At 38.9% G+C, this 17,268-nt stretch overlaps 1 protein-coding gene across 1 annotated transcript in view; it reads left to right on the top strand.

The window, feature by feature from the left end:
* FREM2 (FRAS1 related extracellular matrix 2) overlaps window positions 1-17,268 on the top strand; it is a gene marked incomplete at its 5' end in the record, with an annotated part of 128,908 nt that overhangs the window by 108,046 nt on the left and 3,594 nt on the right. The window contains 5 exons of the mRNA XM_082071930.1: window positions 7,828-8,020; window positions 10,262-10,366; window positions 11,537-11,664; window positions 11,750-11,884; window positions 16,652-16,778. Coding sequence (XP_081928056.1) covers window positions 7,828-8,020; window positions 10,262-10,366; window positions 11,537-11,664; window positions 11,750-11,884; window positions 16,652-16,778 — 688 coding nt within the window. The remainder of the gene's footprint in view (window positions 1-7,827; window positions 8,021-10,261; window positions 10,367-11,536; window positions 11,665-11,749; window positions 11,885-16,651; window positions 16,779-17,268) is intronic.

The raw sequence follows: 17,268 nt of genomic DNA, 5'->3' as shown, positions 1-17,268 counted from the left end.
AAGTACACACAGCTGCCAAGCAGCTGTCCTCCAGTCCTGTGGCCTGTGTGAGCCACTTCTCCCACACTGAAGATGAAGAAAGAGCTGGTTTGAATCCTTTCCATTTATCTACTTTTTTGTCCTTTGGAGAAATGGCTGAATATCTGTTTTAGACAAATGTGTGGCTAAATAACACCTAAACATGTCTATATGGACATTAAACAGAGGAGAAAATAAGCAGCATTCCTATGTTTTAGTAAATTAAAAGAGCTGGTATATTCATTTGTGGAGGACATGCATAAATGGTAATGTGGTCAAAGAAGAGAGCTGTACTGACTTTAAGCACCAGAAGCCTTATGTTCTTTAGGTAAGATCCTTCATTTAAAAGCAGAAGGGGGTGAACATGAGCTATGAAAGCCATGAAACTAGAGCTGAAGTCATCCTTTAGTGCCTTGTAGGTTGTGGCTAAAAGGTTACAGTGTGTTAAGTGAAATATCAAGCTGAATTACTTCTAGCAGTGAAGCATTGCCCCACAGCCAGTGTGCGCTTCACTGCCCTCCCTGTTTCCCCCACCTCCATTTAATTCTTCTCCAAGTTTAGTCTTTATCTTCACATGACCCCCTCCAGCTGAGAGGGGAGGCAGTCAGTGCCCTATCTCTGTGGTTGTCACCATTGTTGTTTTTTTCTCCTTCAGTGAACAATTAATAATCCTCCTCTGTGAGAGGAAAGCTGGCAGCTACGGTTTTCACCCTGTTTTTTTAGCACACAAAGGAAGCTTAAGTTCTATTATACAGACAGAACACATAAATATCAAAAACACTCTGACCACATCCTGCTACCACTGCATTTTTAATACCTTGAATTTACCAGATATTTTGGCTAGTTCTTTAAGCTCAAAATTCTCTTTCTTGATTCTAGTTCTCCAGTACCTGTATGGTCAAACAAAGATAGCACTGTTGATTCAGAGAGATTTCACAAACACAACTGGCAACATCTTGCGTGTTGTGGGCCTTCACTTTATGGGAGCTCCTCCTAGGGTAGGGGAAGAAGATGAGCTTCAGTCAGCAAGCAGTGAGGTGGGAGACCTGCAGCTGGTGCACTCCTGGTGTTTGCTGCAGGCTGCAGCTGTCTTAGCCAGTTCCCATGAACCCATGAACTGCCATAGTACATACAGAGAAGGTCTTAGTTTTCTTTTCTTTTTTTTTTCCTTTGAGGCCTTTTGCTTGTGACCCATTCTCTTTCTCAATTACTCTGTGCATGAGCAAACCCTGCGTGAGTTAAATGCAGCACTCCTTTCAGTATACAGCTTGACGCTTTGCTCCTGGGGTCTGCCCGTATTCATCACATCTGAAAAATCAGGCATTTATGTATCTAAATATGGATTTAGATGTGCAGCTTAAGGAACTTACATTTAAAAATAAAGACCTACTCCTCTTTAAATTAAGCTAATTCACTTGCATTTTAGCTTTGATGATTAGCAGAAAGAGTTTTCTTTTGGACAACCTGCAGTCACAACCTGAAATTAAATGTCTGTCTTCGCATATATATAGGCCTTAAAAGGTGGAACTCGCCTACTTGAGGGCTGTCTTCCTGTGTTTTCAGGTAATAATAAAGGTTGGACTTGGATACATTGTGAGAGTCTTGGGTACATTGTGAGAGTCAAGTGCTACAGACATCTCACATGCGGATGCTAGAAGAATGGCAGATATTCTTGAAATAAAGTTAAGAAGTGAAACAGTGAAAACCAAGCAAGTGGCTTTCCTTTAATAAAGTATATATTGAAGTGTTGGCCTAGACTTATTTGATAGAGTGTGAAGTATAATTTGATCTCATTTCCTGCTGTTACAACAGTTTTCTGTAGCCAGACAGTTTGGCATCTGAAGGTTTCTGTGCGGTTCTGGCCAAGTATTTATGTGTGGATGTTGCTTTCACTAGTTCCAGCCCATTGCCAGACTTGGCATAGGGAAATAAGGAAATTACCATTCAAAAAAATGATATTAACAACTAGTTAAGCAAGTCTTTGACAGAAACATGAAGATGAGGAACATATATTAAAATATTTGAACATACAGACTGATATCTTGAAGCTACTGTAATGGAAAACAGCTGAGCAGTTGGTTTTGTTCTCTAACAAAAACAGTTATTCCTGGCCAAAACTGAAAATGTGTCTCTTCCAATATGTTCAGTTCACATTTATCCTTCACATTATAGCACTGAGGTGTTTGGAAATCCCATGTGAAAGCAGATTTAAAGATCATTAATGTATTGCCTCAGCTTATACAAGGCAGCTTGCAGAGGTTTTTTATTACACAGAAAAAGTATATTTGCAGGTTTACTAGTTCTAGTTTCACCAAAATCATACTTTAAGGGGAAAAGTCAGCGGTTCTAAAAACCCCACTAGAAACTGTAAAAAGCAAGTAGACATAAATGTCTATTTTCAGATTTTTATGTTCAGTTCAACCACCACAGCTGAGTTTAAGAAAACACTGCAGCTTGTATTCCCTTGACATAGAAGCTCACTAACAGTATTTTTTTTCTCCAGCTGCAAACACATGCATTTACTAAGTACTGTGAAGAAAAAACTCTGTTATAAAGTTAATGCACGAGCTGCATAACAAAGTCCGAGGTTAAACATTTCGAGGAGCTGGCACTTCAAGGCTGTATTGCATTCTCCTCCCCATTCAGATTTCTTTAAACAAACCTGCTTTGCATTTCACCTGTGACCTACCTGGCTGTGTGCCTTCTTGGGGCCAAATTTTAGCGTTACTGTATTGTTATTGTGTAAACAGTTAATTGATAAAATTGTTAAGCTTGTGTGACTCAAATTCACAGTCCTAGCAAGTAAATGGAACAGAAACAGAAAACAAGGCTTACAGTAATTTGGAGGACAAAAATACAGTTTTCATTAAAAGATTGTTTAATTGGGAGATACAATAAAAAACATGAATTTGTGTTTTTCTCTAATTCTGATTCTATCAGTACTAGTAGTGCACACACACACACTGCCAAGTTCTGCCCTCTGCAAATGTAAGCCAGATAAATAAAATGCAATATAAATGTAGAATAGAGTCCATGCCCTGAAGCCTTAGCTGAAATTATATTTTGTTGTAAATATTCTCACTTGTTACGTGACAGATCAAACTAATTATGTTTTTTACTTAATGAAGTTTGACAGTTCACATCAGAAAGGAGAACAAAAGGAAAACACCTATAGAAACTCCCATTAATATTTACCAAGTCTTAAATGGAAATTGTCAGTGTTTGAGAATAGACATCATGCTCTGTGATAATTTATCTCACAAAGAAAATATAGGAAACTACTTCTTATATCAATGCCCAGTATAAATCATATTATTTCCTCACACACATGAATTTTGAAATGTGCTATTTGAATGATTTGTAATGTACATTTTTTCAGATATTAGCTTCAGCTTCTATTCCCTGCTTGGAACGACTTTGGTCTTCTGCCTTCTCAGGTTCTCCAGACCTGGCATTGTCACAGAGTATTAGACACAATTTCTCCAGTTCAGCTCAAGTGTGGCTGTAGTCTGTATTTCTTTCCTGGTATCACAAGGCTAAAAGTCACACCCACTTATTATTGTTTAAAACTGATATAAATTTATATAATTTTGACAGTACAACTGCTAACATTTCCTCTGCATAGGATACATGGATACATAATGCACCTGTTGTGTCTCTCCACAGCAGTTAAGCTGATCCTGCCCTTGTAGAGCTCCAAGTTACTGGTTTGGTTTCATCAGTGTCACATTGAGATAAAATATGAACAGCTGGCTACTTTCAATAGGCTTTTCAGGCAGCACTGGGAAATAAAGATAACTGAATGGAAAGAATGTTTTCTCATGTTTGTCTAAATGGCATTATTAAGAGGGACAGAGAAGTAAGACTCCTCCATCTGTGTAGCACATGCCATCGATTCATTCGTTAGGTTGTTCTGCTCAGTTTACTCTGACACAGTTTTCCTCTGCAGTTGATGTCCTCTTCCTTTTTTTTTTCTTTCATTTTTATTGTATCAAAAAGATCCTCTGTATTTCATACAGCATGTCCTGAGATTTTTCTTTTCTGCCTACTGAAGAGTAGTTTTCCCCTTGTGGAATTTTCCCTTACAGCAAGAAACGAGAGGGCCTTGAAAGTTTTAATTTACTATTAGGAGAGAGAGAGAGAACTATTTATTCAGTAATTTTTTGGCTATTAGTATTGAAGGTTTCCTTTAGAACTACAAATCCATGACTGCCCAAGGAAGGGTTTGCGTGCATAAAAACTTCAATGTGTACTTATATAAACAAATTTCTAAAAACATTAATGTGTACATTAATGAGGAGGAGAAGGTGCAGCTGCTGATCTTTTCTCTCTGGCAATCAGTGACAGAACCTGAGGGAATTGCAGGAAGATGTGCCAGGCGAGGTTCAGGTTGGACATTAGGAAATGGTTCCTCACCCAGAGGGTGGTGGAGCACTGGAACAGGCTCCCCAGGGAGGTGTCACGGCCCCAAGCCTGACAGTGTTCAAGAAGAGACTGGACAATGCCCTCAGACACACGGTGTGAACTGTGGGGTTGTCATGTGCAGGGACAGGAGTTGGACTCAATGATCCTTGTGGGTCCCTTCCAACTCAGGATTCTACGATTAATAGATTCTCAGGCTGGGGCAAGCAGCCCTGCTGCCCAGACATCTCTTACGGGTTTTGCCAAAAGAGAACAACCTTCTAAATTCTAGGATCCTAGAAATGGAGATGATTCTCTGGCACTATGGTTTCAGATTGTCCCGCAGAGCAATGGTAATGTATGGCAAAGGAGCAGTGTTTCAGGCAGACTTTCCCCAGAAGGGATCCTACCACTGAATTTCCACCAGTACAAATGAGTTGAGCTCACTAACACTATGATCCCATTCAATGAAGGCAAGGAAACCCTAAAATGTCATTTACAAACCTCATTAATGGATTGCTTTTCATACAGTATACATGAACAACCAATGATATCTTGATCTTGAAAATCAAGAAAAGCTTTGAAAGAATTTGAGGTGGTATAGGATACTGAACTGGAAAGGGTTTTGTGGATCACTCAGTCCAGGCCACTGCCATAACTCTCTGTAAAATACGGTTCCAATACCAGTAAATCTAATCTAAGAACTAATAGGATTTCATGGCCTCTGTATTTTTGTTGAATGCCACCACACTGAGTGCTAGAAATTCTTCTGATTTCTAGGCTGTAGTTGTCATGGCCATCTTATGCCTGTTAGTTCCTCTGTCAGCACCATCTTTCATCATCAGTGGCCCTTCTCTGCTGTTCGTCTCCTGACGTGTATAGACAGGATTCTTTTTGCCTCTCAGCCTTTGTTGTACTAGGCTAAACAACTCACCTATTTTAGTCTCTTCTCATCAGATAGCTTTGCCATTCCTGTGATTATGTTGATTTCTTTTTCTACAGTCTGCAATGCAAATTAGACTTTTTCAAGCATGGATGATCAAAGCTGTTCCAGATAAGCTCTCACTAGTGCTCTGAATAACGGCATGCCTGCTTCTAATTTCCACCCCATTCCTCAGTTTATCTTAGGATCATATCACATGGAGAGGATAGAAAGGTCATAGTTATGATGTGATCAACTCACATACCAAATATTTTTTTCCCTTTGTTGTTTCTAACCAATGTCTTTCTACCAGAAATCCCTGTCACTAGTTTCCATTACCTTATACTGTATGCTATAAATTTTCATCTCACTTCTTTTATTCTAGTCCTCAAGGTCATTAAATTCTCCCTGTGTGATATTCCAGTCCTCCTCTACAGTATCATTAAGCATTATGCATGCTTCTTTTCAAGAGGATAATGGGAATACATTAAATCTTCTTCCACGTACCACTGTCTCTTCCTCATAAGCAAACTGAATTTCACATCATTGACTTCGCTGTCTAATTCTTACTGTACAACATGCAGATGTAGAAGAAAAACACAGAGAAAAAAGAGCATAGTTTGTTTGTCTGGGATGACTTTTCAATAGTGACACGTTTGTTATGCTACCAAATGTATTCAGTTCTTGATACTGTTCCAGGAAATGGCAAGTGTTCAAGGCTTCTCCTGAATCAAAGGCAAACCATGATGCACTATAGAGTTGCATTGTACCTGTATTTTTTTATAGAAGTGAGAATTCTGTGTTGTTATTTGGAACAATTTAGCAAGCCCATGTCTGAAATAATATCTGTGCAGGTATCCCAAAGATAAACTTCCAAATTAAATAGGACTAAAGATTAATATTTTTGTCTAACTTCAATTTGTCATCCAATACATGTAAAGAAGAAAACCCCTTTTTTGTTCCAAAAAGTTGTTCTTGATTGCGTTTATGTAAAACCAACAAAGAAGCATTAATATAAAATAATCTGTAACTGTAGCATCTCATCTACCAGGCTGCTTTACTGTGTGATACTGTGTGTTTCCAGACTGTCTACTGACTAAATGCTAGCTCATTTTGTGGAATGATGCAAACAGTGTAAGTGGAAAGGGTTTTTGTAGCATAGTGTATACATCAAGGAGTGTCACACGTGAAAGTGAGTTGTAGCAACTACGAACATTTGCCATAATGAACTCCTTAATAAGTTCAGAGTATTTAGTCAATGCAGGCAGTAAAATTGTGTTTTCATAGTATTACTAAGAGTTTTGTCTGGCATTTGGAAATGCAAAGCAGCTGTAAGGTAATGGACATTCAGACCCCTGCTGTGCCACTGGGTGAAACCAGAAACAGTGTGGTTTTTACTTAGTTTCTAAAGTTCTTTGAATGTTGGAGGCTTTAATAGTGCAAAACACTCTTTAAAAGCTTGTAAGGTAATCACTCCAGGGAAAGGTTCAGATGTAAAAATTCACCTATGCAATTTCTGTTGGAAGTAAATGGGAGTTCAACACCATTTATTCCTTTGAAAACTTTCACACTGGAAGATAATCTCAATGCCTTTCCTTCTACATCTTTCTAAGAAAATCCAGAATGTTCTAAAAGGATCTGAATTGCACATTTCTAGTCATAGAGATGTGAATGAAAATGTATTTGTAGCAAAGCATAAATGCAAAGTCTCTTCAAAAAGGTTTGTATCTATATATCACGTAAGAACTGTCTTAAGAGGTGACAGCTTACTGACTGTTTTTCTTTTTTCATCAAAATAGATACAGAGAATATGTAATTCCATGACTGATAATAATACAGTGCTATTGTTTTGTACAATAGGTGCATAAAGGGTCTACCTTTAAATCTGTATCAACTTGCATACTGTTCTTAGTTCTTTCAGTGATGAACAGTATGACTTGCATGTTTGCATGCAGTATGTTAGCTACTACCCATGCACAAAGGAAGAGTTCCAGAGGTGAATAAGTGCGGTTCAAGGACTCAGTCTTGCAATAATATCTGAGCAAATTCAGGGTCTTCCAGAAGGGCTTCTTACAGGATAGTAACATAAGAATGTAAGCAAAAGAGTTGGTTATGGCACAAAGACAGAGCAAATGCAAAATTATATTTGAAACATTTCTAAAGTCTTCATTTGTAGCCATGTTGTTTATGTGCTTAAGAAGCCTAAACAGAAATGAGTAGTCAAAATTGAAGAGTACATGTTTTGTCAGAATGAGTATTCAGCTTGAAATAAAAAAATGGAAGCTGAAGGAATGTAAGCTCAGCTGAAATCCATCGAAATGTCATGTTTTAGCCTTCATCTGTAATTTGCAAAATGAGATAATTTGATTCGGTCACAATATATATTTATTTCAAGTTCTGTCTTCTCTTCCTCTTGCATTACGATTACCTGTAAAGTGCTGCCTTTCATGGCTTATAGCCTAAATACATATTTTTCTTCTTTATAGGTTCTCAACTTAGTGCAGTCCTATGTCACGCTGAGAGTCCCTTTATACGTCTCTTACGTTTTCCACTCTCCGGTGGGTGCAGGAGGTTGGCAGCATTTTGACCTGCAGTCAGAGCTCCGGCTGACTTTTGTGTATGACACTGCCATCCTGTGGAGGGACGGCATCGGTAGCCCACCTGAAGCAGAGCTCCAAGGTGGGTGTTGGATTTCTTTGCGTCGAACTCATGTTCTGTTAATAAGAGTATAATTTGCACACACTAGGATGATTTTTCAGCCATTCTAATACTAAAAAAAAAAAAATTGCCAGTTGCAAACAATCTGTCATTTCCTAGCACTCTCAGTTCTCTGCTGATGTGTTTTTGAAATCCATGACATCAGTTCTTTTATTGCAACGAAAGATAATTGTCTCATTATGTTTGAAGTACATATGCAAAAATTAGCCCATTTATTTCTACTGAGAAACTCAAGGTTCACTATGTATTCATATTCTCTTACCACACAAGCTGTTTGAACTTCAGTTAAAAAAAAATGAAAGTTTTCTGTGATTTTTTTTTTCTGGCCATGAATGTACAGCTTCAGAAACTTTCGATATTTGAAAAACTTTAATTGTGAAACATTCAAAAGATACAGAAATATTTAATGGGTATAACAGCCTGTCCTGTGTGTTTGAGTAGTAAACTATAAATTATTCTTTAAATGTGACAGATATGGTCAATAAATTTTTACAGCTATAACTAGTCAATAAATCAATCTCTACCATTACAGAATTTATCTTTGCAAAAAGTTAAATTATTTTTAATAGTGACATACAGATGTCTGTGAAAGATTAAAATGTATAGTTATACCTATACACTGCTTTGTTCTATTTATGCAAATTTACTTAGTATGTCCTAGCATTAAGCTTCAACTGTTCCATATGTATCTCAACCTAAGGTAAATACAGGCACGAGCTAGAATTGTGTATGTACAATTACATAATTTCAAAACTGCAGTGAACGTAAAACCTTTTTTTGTTTCTACAGACCATGTATATGGACTATAGAAGTCATTGCTATGCAATTTCTGTCCTTATGTTAAGAGCAGGAAACGAGGAGCAGCAAGGGGAATCTACAGTGCATGACAAATGAAGCACATGTCATGCCATGCCTAAAGAATAAGCCACATGCCACAAATCATGTGATGTACTAGTCACCAAATAACAGCCAGGTCTAATCCTCAGTCTCAGCAGTTATGTGGTGCATCTGTATGAACATTTTCCCATTGCTGATGCTTTAATTTTTTATTTCTCTGTTTAAGAAACTGATGGCCAGGTCTTTGAAAACAGGCAGCACAAAACACGTAGATCTCCAGCATATCCCAATCTGATTTGGGCAGTATCTTCTCCCTCCACAGCTTTGCACAATGAGCAGCTGGTTTTTGGGCAGGGAGGAGTTAACTAGTTTCAAGTTGATTTCCATACCTTTGGATACATATAATTATTCTACATAAATTTTGCATCAAAATTTGTAGCAGTCAAGGTCTTCTAAAGTCTACGTATATATTTCTAATGTACCAATACATGTGCTTGGTACAGGTGATTGTTGTACAGTTGGTATACAGTCACACTGGTGAGTGTGTTAGGTTTCCAGCACACTCACAGAGGAACATTCCTGTTTCCTTTTTGCCCCTGGCAGACAGAGTGGTGGCACATCACTGCTTCTCCAAGGGAGCACTGAAAGAAAGACTTGGATTCTGAAGCTTTGCAGAACTCTAGCAAAAAGGGACTTGGCTTCAAGCTACAGCAATAAACCACTTCTAACATATACACAAGACCTTGTAACCTGAAATTCAGAAACATTAGGCCTGTGTTTTGGGCCAGATTCATGCCAGAAATTGACAGCATTGCAAAGCCTGTCAGAATGAATTTCACAGATTCAAGCACCCACAACAGATTGCTGTGGAAGCCACAACCAGCTGCTACAACTAAATGCTGGTGGGTGCTGCCTTGGGACAATGGATAGGGAGGCACTGGTATCCCTGAAGCAGCTTTCATTGGTAGGAGTCAGCTTGAATACCTGGTGAAAACACAAGTCTTCTACAGAGCCCCTGGCAGCTGACCACGCTGTTGCCTGAACAGAAACACAGACTATGCTGTGGACCCTCCTCCATCTACTAGCATGGCTGTGTGCATCCATGATAACTTGTAAAACCATGACTTTGCAGGGAAATTCTGTGTGCGCTTTGGAAAGCTGAAGCAGTGTGAAAGCTCTAGCTCCACTGTGTAAATTCTTGGTTGAGAAGAATGTTGAGTCAGCCCAAAAAGTACCCGCAGGCTCCCTCCCAAAAAGCTGACATGACAAGGGGAAATAAAAGAGTGGGACTGGTGTTTTGTAGAAACGTGATTTATTTGTCATCTGCAAGTGGAGTAAAACTTGTGAATTGGCTTCTGATGCCAGGTTCCCTGTACCCAACCAGCATGCGAATTAGTGAAGAGGGGCGCTTGGTTGTCAACTTCAAGACTGAAGCCCGATTTCATGGTCTCTTTGTGATGTCCCATCCTGGTAAGCTTAATGTACACTTAGCAGTACTGTTAAAACAAAGACCCCCCCTCCCAAATTTTATACTATTAATTTTTCTTATCTCTGCTACTAGTATCTGAATTTTTTTATGTACTGTGTTCTTCAGATAAGGACTTTTCCTCTACTTGGGTTTTTTTACTCATCATTGATGACTGTATTTGTATTGTCAAACTTAATGAAATATGCATTAATCTGATGGAAAGCAAGATACTTCCACTTGATAAAGAGCCTGATTTATTAAAGATGAAGATCTAGGCCATTCTGTCCATTAGGGAGCTATAAATATATGTTTTTAATCCAAAAGCTATGTTTAGCTATTTACTTACGTTACTCTAGGAACTTAGACAGCATTGCTATTTCTTTTCTAACTTGAAGCCTTTCTAGGTTATTTAGACCTTTTTTAGAGATTAAGAAAAAGTCTTGTATGAGTGTTGTATCACTCTGTTAATAAAGCATTCTCACTGCTATTCAATTAGTCATTGCTAAGGACCTGATCCTGCTATTTAATCTGTTTAAACCCCCCTGCCTTTATTCAGAATAATCACAGGTGCAAGACTGTGTCTACAGACATAAATCTGAGCATGAATGCCAGCCATGGAAAAGATTATCTAACTAAATTAAATCTGCTGAATATAATAAGAAGGAAAAAGAATCATTTTAAGAAATCTCTTTTACTTTAACTCAGTTTTATTAACCTATAAAACTCCTTCGTAGTGCTTCTGCTTTTTCTCAGCTGTCCTCTAGTGTGTTAAGTTTTGCGTATCAGGCAGAGCTGAAAGAGTTACATCACTAAGAGAAATTATTTTGTGTTCCCTGGGCTGACATTCCAAGGTTAAAACAGGAGGGATTATAGATCTTTGCCATTCCACACTCACTCTTTTTCCTGTCTGTTAAATTTAATCTTCATGCAGTTCTGGTTGTGTAGCCCAAAAGCAACTGTTGAAGAGCAACTTGAACAAGAATCAAGGGGGCCCAGCTGGGTTGACTGTAATTGGTTATGTTAGTTTCAATTAATAAAACCCAGTGACTTGTAAAAGTACAAACATCAACCATTGCACAATGGTTTATTAATTATTCAGAATGTTTTTCAGGCTCTGAGAGTTTGCAGTGAAATACTAAAGGTGACAAATCTGTCTCTTTGCATGTTTTTAGCTTCATCTCTAGCTTCCATGGTTATGTCAGTCGATCACCCGGGCCTGACATTTAGCCTCAGTCTCATCCGAAGTGAGCCAACGTACAACCAGCCAGTGCAGCAGTGGAGCTTTGTTTCAGATTTTGCGGTAAAACCTCAGCCTTTACTGTGTCTTCTCTTGCCCCGGCCTGCTAGTTAGGATGTTGTTGGAACAGCTTTCTCTCCCTCTTCAGGTTCGAGACTATTCTGGAACATACACCGTGAAGCTGATAGCTTGTACCACTGCTCCACATCAGGAGTACAGCCTGCCAGTGATCTGCAATCCTAGAGAGCCAATCACATTTGATCTGGATATCCGATTCCAGCAGGTACCACTCCAGTGATACCTTCATCATGTTTCCTTTTTATTTTGATTCTCAAATTGCCTTTCTTGGTTGTGTTTTGATAGCACTAGAAACTGAATTTACTTGCTTATCAATAAACCAATTCCTAAATTGGTGGGACAGCACATACTCCACTCCTGCTATTTAACCAGTTTTACCCAACTGGGAGCACAAATTTTTTTTTGTCCTCAATACATGGCCATTCTTTGATAGCCAATAGGAAGCTAATTGACATTGGTTTTGATGATAGTTCCTGTGATATGAGCTAACCTTTGGGAATTCTTTACTTATCTGTTGGCTTTGGTATGAAATAGTTTTACCAGATAATTAGGAAAATATAAAACTGTTATCAGAAGATTTTCAGCTGACACAAAGATCAGAGCTAGGTCTCTGGTATGAAAAGTGGGACCTCCAGAGGAATATTCAGTCAGTCCTAATGTAGGACTTCCTTCACTGACTGTAAAGGAAGTGTAGATAGCCAACACTGGTAAAATGCTGAGCTTTAGGACTCATGAGAGTGAGTAAAACAAATCCCACCCATGGCAATATGGATCATATGGTAATGTGGGAGCAGGCAAACACCATACTTTTCACAAATCCCAGATGTGAAGCTCTGTAGCTGGAAACAAAATATGGAGAAATGGACTTTGCTGTAGAAAGCGTTGCTTGAAAAATATCTGAGGGTCATGTTGTATACTTAACAGAATATAAACTGTCATTTATAGTATTATCAAAAGGGATAGCATGACCTTGGTAAGGTCATGTGTGAGGAGGAAGTTTTATCATTTCTGTTGTTTGGAGCCAATACAACTGGTACTGGAAGAGTGTGGCTGTGGTTTCATGCTCATTAGTAGTATAGATATATGCTATTAAATCACCTTATGGTATAAATCCAATCCGGATCAGTCAGGGATACACAATCACTTTGCTGTTGAAGTAGCCAGAATACACAAGGGAATGTATGCAGTCTTTATGCTTTCCTTTGGTGTTATGCCAGCTATGGGAGAACAGATGATTCCTGATATGGCATTAAGTAAGTCCTGGCAAAGTAAAAGATGATACATAAACTGACATGAAACCTATATTCTCAGACTCAACCCAGCAAAGCATTTTTTAAAAAGTCTGAATGGAGGAAGGTAGGGGGAGTTTATACTAATTCAGCACTTTGGCTTTTGTCTGACATTTGTAAGCTTCTAGAATCTCTAAAGCAATTCACGGCAATGCTGAACCACAGCTTGTGTCTGGTCTTCATATGGACAAGATGCTGATAATTCAAAGAAAATCCAAAAGACCCTCAAAAATCATTGCAAAATGGGCCAAGTATCCTCAGGAGAGATCTAACTCCTACCTGGCAGAAGCCTATGACTAAGAACTGGAAAAAATAAAATGGATACTTGGAAACAAGTACATGGATACTATAGGGATCATTGTATCAGATAAAGCTTTAATAATACAGTATATGGAAATTTCAGGTACATCAATTCGAAATAGAGATAAGGTGCAAAATTGCAAGTGTCGTAATTACCAAGAACTGAGGCCAATTAGTCCCCCATCCCCAGCAATTTTCAAACCAAGACCAGCTCTTTTTCTTGAGATACTCATAGTAAAAGGAATTCAGGGAATTCTGCAGTCCATTATATTATTCCCTCTGATCATAGATTGAAAGACTATGTGGACTTAACGCAGGTCCCAAAAAAGCAGCAGTTAGTGGCAGTAGAGCAGCACAAATTCACTAGGATGTATCTAGCACTTTACCTCTAAGATTTCTAGGCATTCTGCAAAATTGAATGAACATTGGTATCCATATTTTAAGTGTAAGAAACAAAAGACAGAGAAGTGAGCATAAAAGGTCAGACTGTGATGCTGGTCCTTAGTCTAGGAAATACCTGATACCTTGCACAGGCCCACTGCATCCAGTTCTGGGGTCCCCAGTTCAAGAAGGCCATGAACCTGTTAGTGCAGGTCCAGAGCAGGGCTGTGAAAATGGTCAGAGGGCTGGAGCACCTCTCCTGTGAATAAAGACTGAGAGAGTTGGGGTTTTTCAGCCGGGAAGACTTTATTGCAGCCTCTCAATATATAAAGGGGGCTTATAGGAAATACAGAAAGAGACTTTTTACCAAGGTCTGTAGTGACAGGAAAAGTGGCAATGGCTTTAAGCCAAAAGAGGGTAGGTTTAGATGAAGGACATAAGAAGACGTTTTTCAGGATGAAAGTGGTGAGACAGTGGAACAAGTTGCCCAGAGAAGCTGTGGATGCCCCATCCCTTAAGGTGTTCAGGCTCATGTTGGATGGGCCTTTGAGCAGCCTGGTCTAGTGGAAGGTGTCCCTGCCCATGGCAGGAGAGTTGGGCTAGATGATCTTTAAAGGTCTCTTCCAACCCAAACCTTTCTATGATTCTATGAAGTCAATGAGTGCCAGTGTCACAACTGGACTAAAATGACTTGACCAGTAAAGTCTAATGATGAAATTATGGGACAGGAGTTTTTTCTCCCAATTCTTAGCCCAAAGCCCTAGCTACTGTATTGAATTATCTTCTTCGTTTTTTTAATATGAAGCTTTTCATTTTCTTGGAAACTGTTTTAATTTCCTTTACAATTGTTTTCACTGCTCATGAGTAAAAGGCCATTTTAAGAATCAAACATCAAGAAAATATATTTGGTGTCTCCCCTCTGGAGATTTTGGTTCAACTTTTCCTTCTTTAACATGTGTATGCTCATCTCCTTTTTCCTGTCTCTGTGGCCCCTAAAGAGAGAAGCAGGTAACCTGGAACACTAGTGAATATTGTATTACCACTATCTCACTCTGGGATTTCCTGTACATGAACAGCATTCAACTTCCAAGCTCTGCTTTTATCCCAGTCCTTTCAGTGTCTCCTTTCTTAAAATGTGTGTGACTATTTCCTGAGAGAAACACTTCCATAATCAGGTTACTTGTTGCCCTGGGGTGGACCAGTCTCGGGAGCTCTCTGCTTCTTGAGGTACCAAGTATCTCATGGGCTTTGGTCCCTTTAAGGTGGAGAAGTCTACCATGAGTGATCTGCATTGTGCCCAAATCATCCATATGCAGAGTTGATGGGCATGGCAAATAGGCAGAATAAATTGACGCTACTGTTCTCACCCAGCAGATCCTCACAGATTATTTTTCTAAGAACTCTGGTTTAAAATGCCTCAAATGCACATGAAGATAACTACATTTAAACTATTGTAATGTATTACAGCTATGGGTCATCCACTGGCAGCACCAAGTCTTACACATAAAGCTGAAATAAAAACTGTAACTCAAAATAGGACACCTAAAAGATGCATTCACAGCTATATGCACAGTATTTATCCAGGCCATTGCCGTGACCATTGTTGTAAACTGTGTGGCTTAAGTCCAGTGCCTTTAGCTGAATACACACTTCTTGTTTCCTATCCAGTGGACGTGTACTCTGCCCAGGAAGAGCCTGATGAGGCCATGCTTGATTCTCTTTCAGAACCACAGCTGGAAAACAGTCGTGTCAGTCAGGTGCTTGAAGCTGTGGGACTGCAATGCAATAGCCTGAATCCCAGGCATTTAGAAAAAAGCATTCCAAAGAGAATGGAAATTGTTTTTTTAATTATTATTTCTGTGAAAAGGCTATGGGATTACAGTTCCTCTTTCTGAAGAGTAGCAGTGGGCTTATAAAAATGTTTCAGCTATACATTCTTCTTGCCAAATCCTGTTGCTTTGATAGTTCTGGCACTCTATTGTGAAAAAAAGAATTTAAAGAAGAATTAATGTGTCAGCTGTATAACTTGCAGCAGTAGTTTCTATTGATATTGTTACATCTCATTCCATGAGCCCCTTGTCTGTGAGCCAGCAAGAATGTTTTCTTTTCTGTTTTGCTTCCTTCCTCTCCACACATATACACATACATATACATAAATATACATATATACATTAGCATTTTTTTATTTGTTTAATGGCCTCTTCTTCTTTTATCTTTTTTTTTTTTGAATGTGTGCATCTTCCAGATTGTTTCATCAGGTACACTGCATCTTTTTGAATTTTGAGCTCTTCCCAGTTCTTTTGTTCACTACGTTTTTAACCTTTTGTTTTGCCATGTCCCTGTATAGTTTGCATTCTCACTATTCTCACAATAACAACCTGCTGCTGATAGTATGGATATAATTTATTTTAGTGTAATCTAGGAAGAACCATAGATAACTATGTCAAATATATAAAGATAAATATTAGCATAAAAAGATACTCAAATTGTTTGGTGCATTTTCCCATGCATGATCTGATATCCTGCAGCACATCAGAAGAACTGATACTTGCAAATAAATCCTCAGTAATGTGTACTTTCAAATAATTGGCAGAGGATCAGAAGCAGAGGTGAGACTTGGGTGTAAGAATGAAAATGGGATAGACGAAACACGCTGTAATGAGTCAGAGGGAGACAAGTTATTGAGGGAAATATTTTCCTCATGTTACCCCCACACATAAGTTGCCTTGGGTACCTCCTTGGCTGGGATTTGGAAAAATGTGGTGGGAAGAAACTAACCTAGAATCCTATCAAATATCACAGAGGCAGATAACCCAAAGGTTGTATGTATGTAAAATATATAGCAAGATATGTCTAGCACAAATAAATCTTTTTGGTCAAACTGTATTATTACATGTAGATGTGCAGAGCTGATAAATAATGTACATTGGGAGAAGGTCGTGCTGTGTTTTAGGAGTCATTAAAGAATACTTGTTGAAGAGCCTTACGCTGTTGTGTTTCAGGTCAGTGACCCAGTGGCTGCCGAATTCAGCTTGAACACCCAGATGTTCCTCCTCTCCAAAAAGGCACTTTGGCTATCTGATGGCTCAATGGGCTTTGGGCAAGAAAGTGACGTTGCTTTCTCAGAAGGTATACTTGTATACAGATTAAGCACAGCTAATATGTATTCCACACTCTCAGGATCCTGTTTGAGATAAAACAAGATAGGAGTAAGGGTTTGGGTTTGCTGCTTGTGTTCTTTTGCATTTGCCTTTCCTACCTGGCAGTTTCCATCAGAGCTGTTCACCAATCTGCACTGAAACTGTTATGTCTGAGGGTTACAGTACTGGGGCCATTTCTCAAAAGCTGAGCACTTTATAAATATTGGCTGATATTAAGAACATTTCTAGTTGATAAGTGAATATCACACAGTTTTTTTTGTGGGTGAGTGTACTGGGTCGGTCGGATGGAGTTACCTTTCCTAATAGCAGCCACTATAGTGCTGTGCTTTGCAATCTGTGGGTAAAACAGCCTTGATACCATGCCAGTGTTTTGGCTGTTGCTGAACAGCATCAAGGCTTTCCCCCTTCCCCCCACCCTCCACTGCCCAGGCTGGGGGTGGGGAGATTGATTGAATCGA

Source organism: Streptopelia decaocto (assembly GCF_964273445.1).
Source record: "Streptopelia decaocto genome assembly, chromosome: 1".
Taxonomy (NCBI): domain Eukaryota; kingdom Metazoa; phylum Chordata; class Aves; order Columbiformes; family Columbidae; genus Streptopelia; species Streptopelia decaocto.
This window is presented reverse-complemented; position numbering and strand designations above follow the sequence as displayed.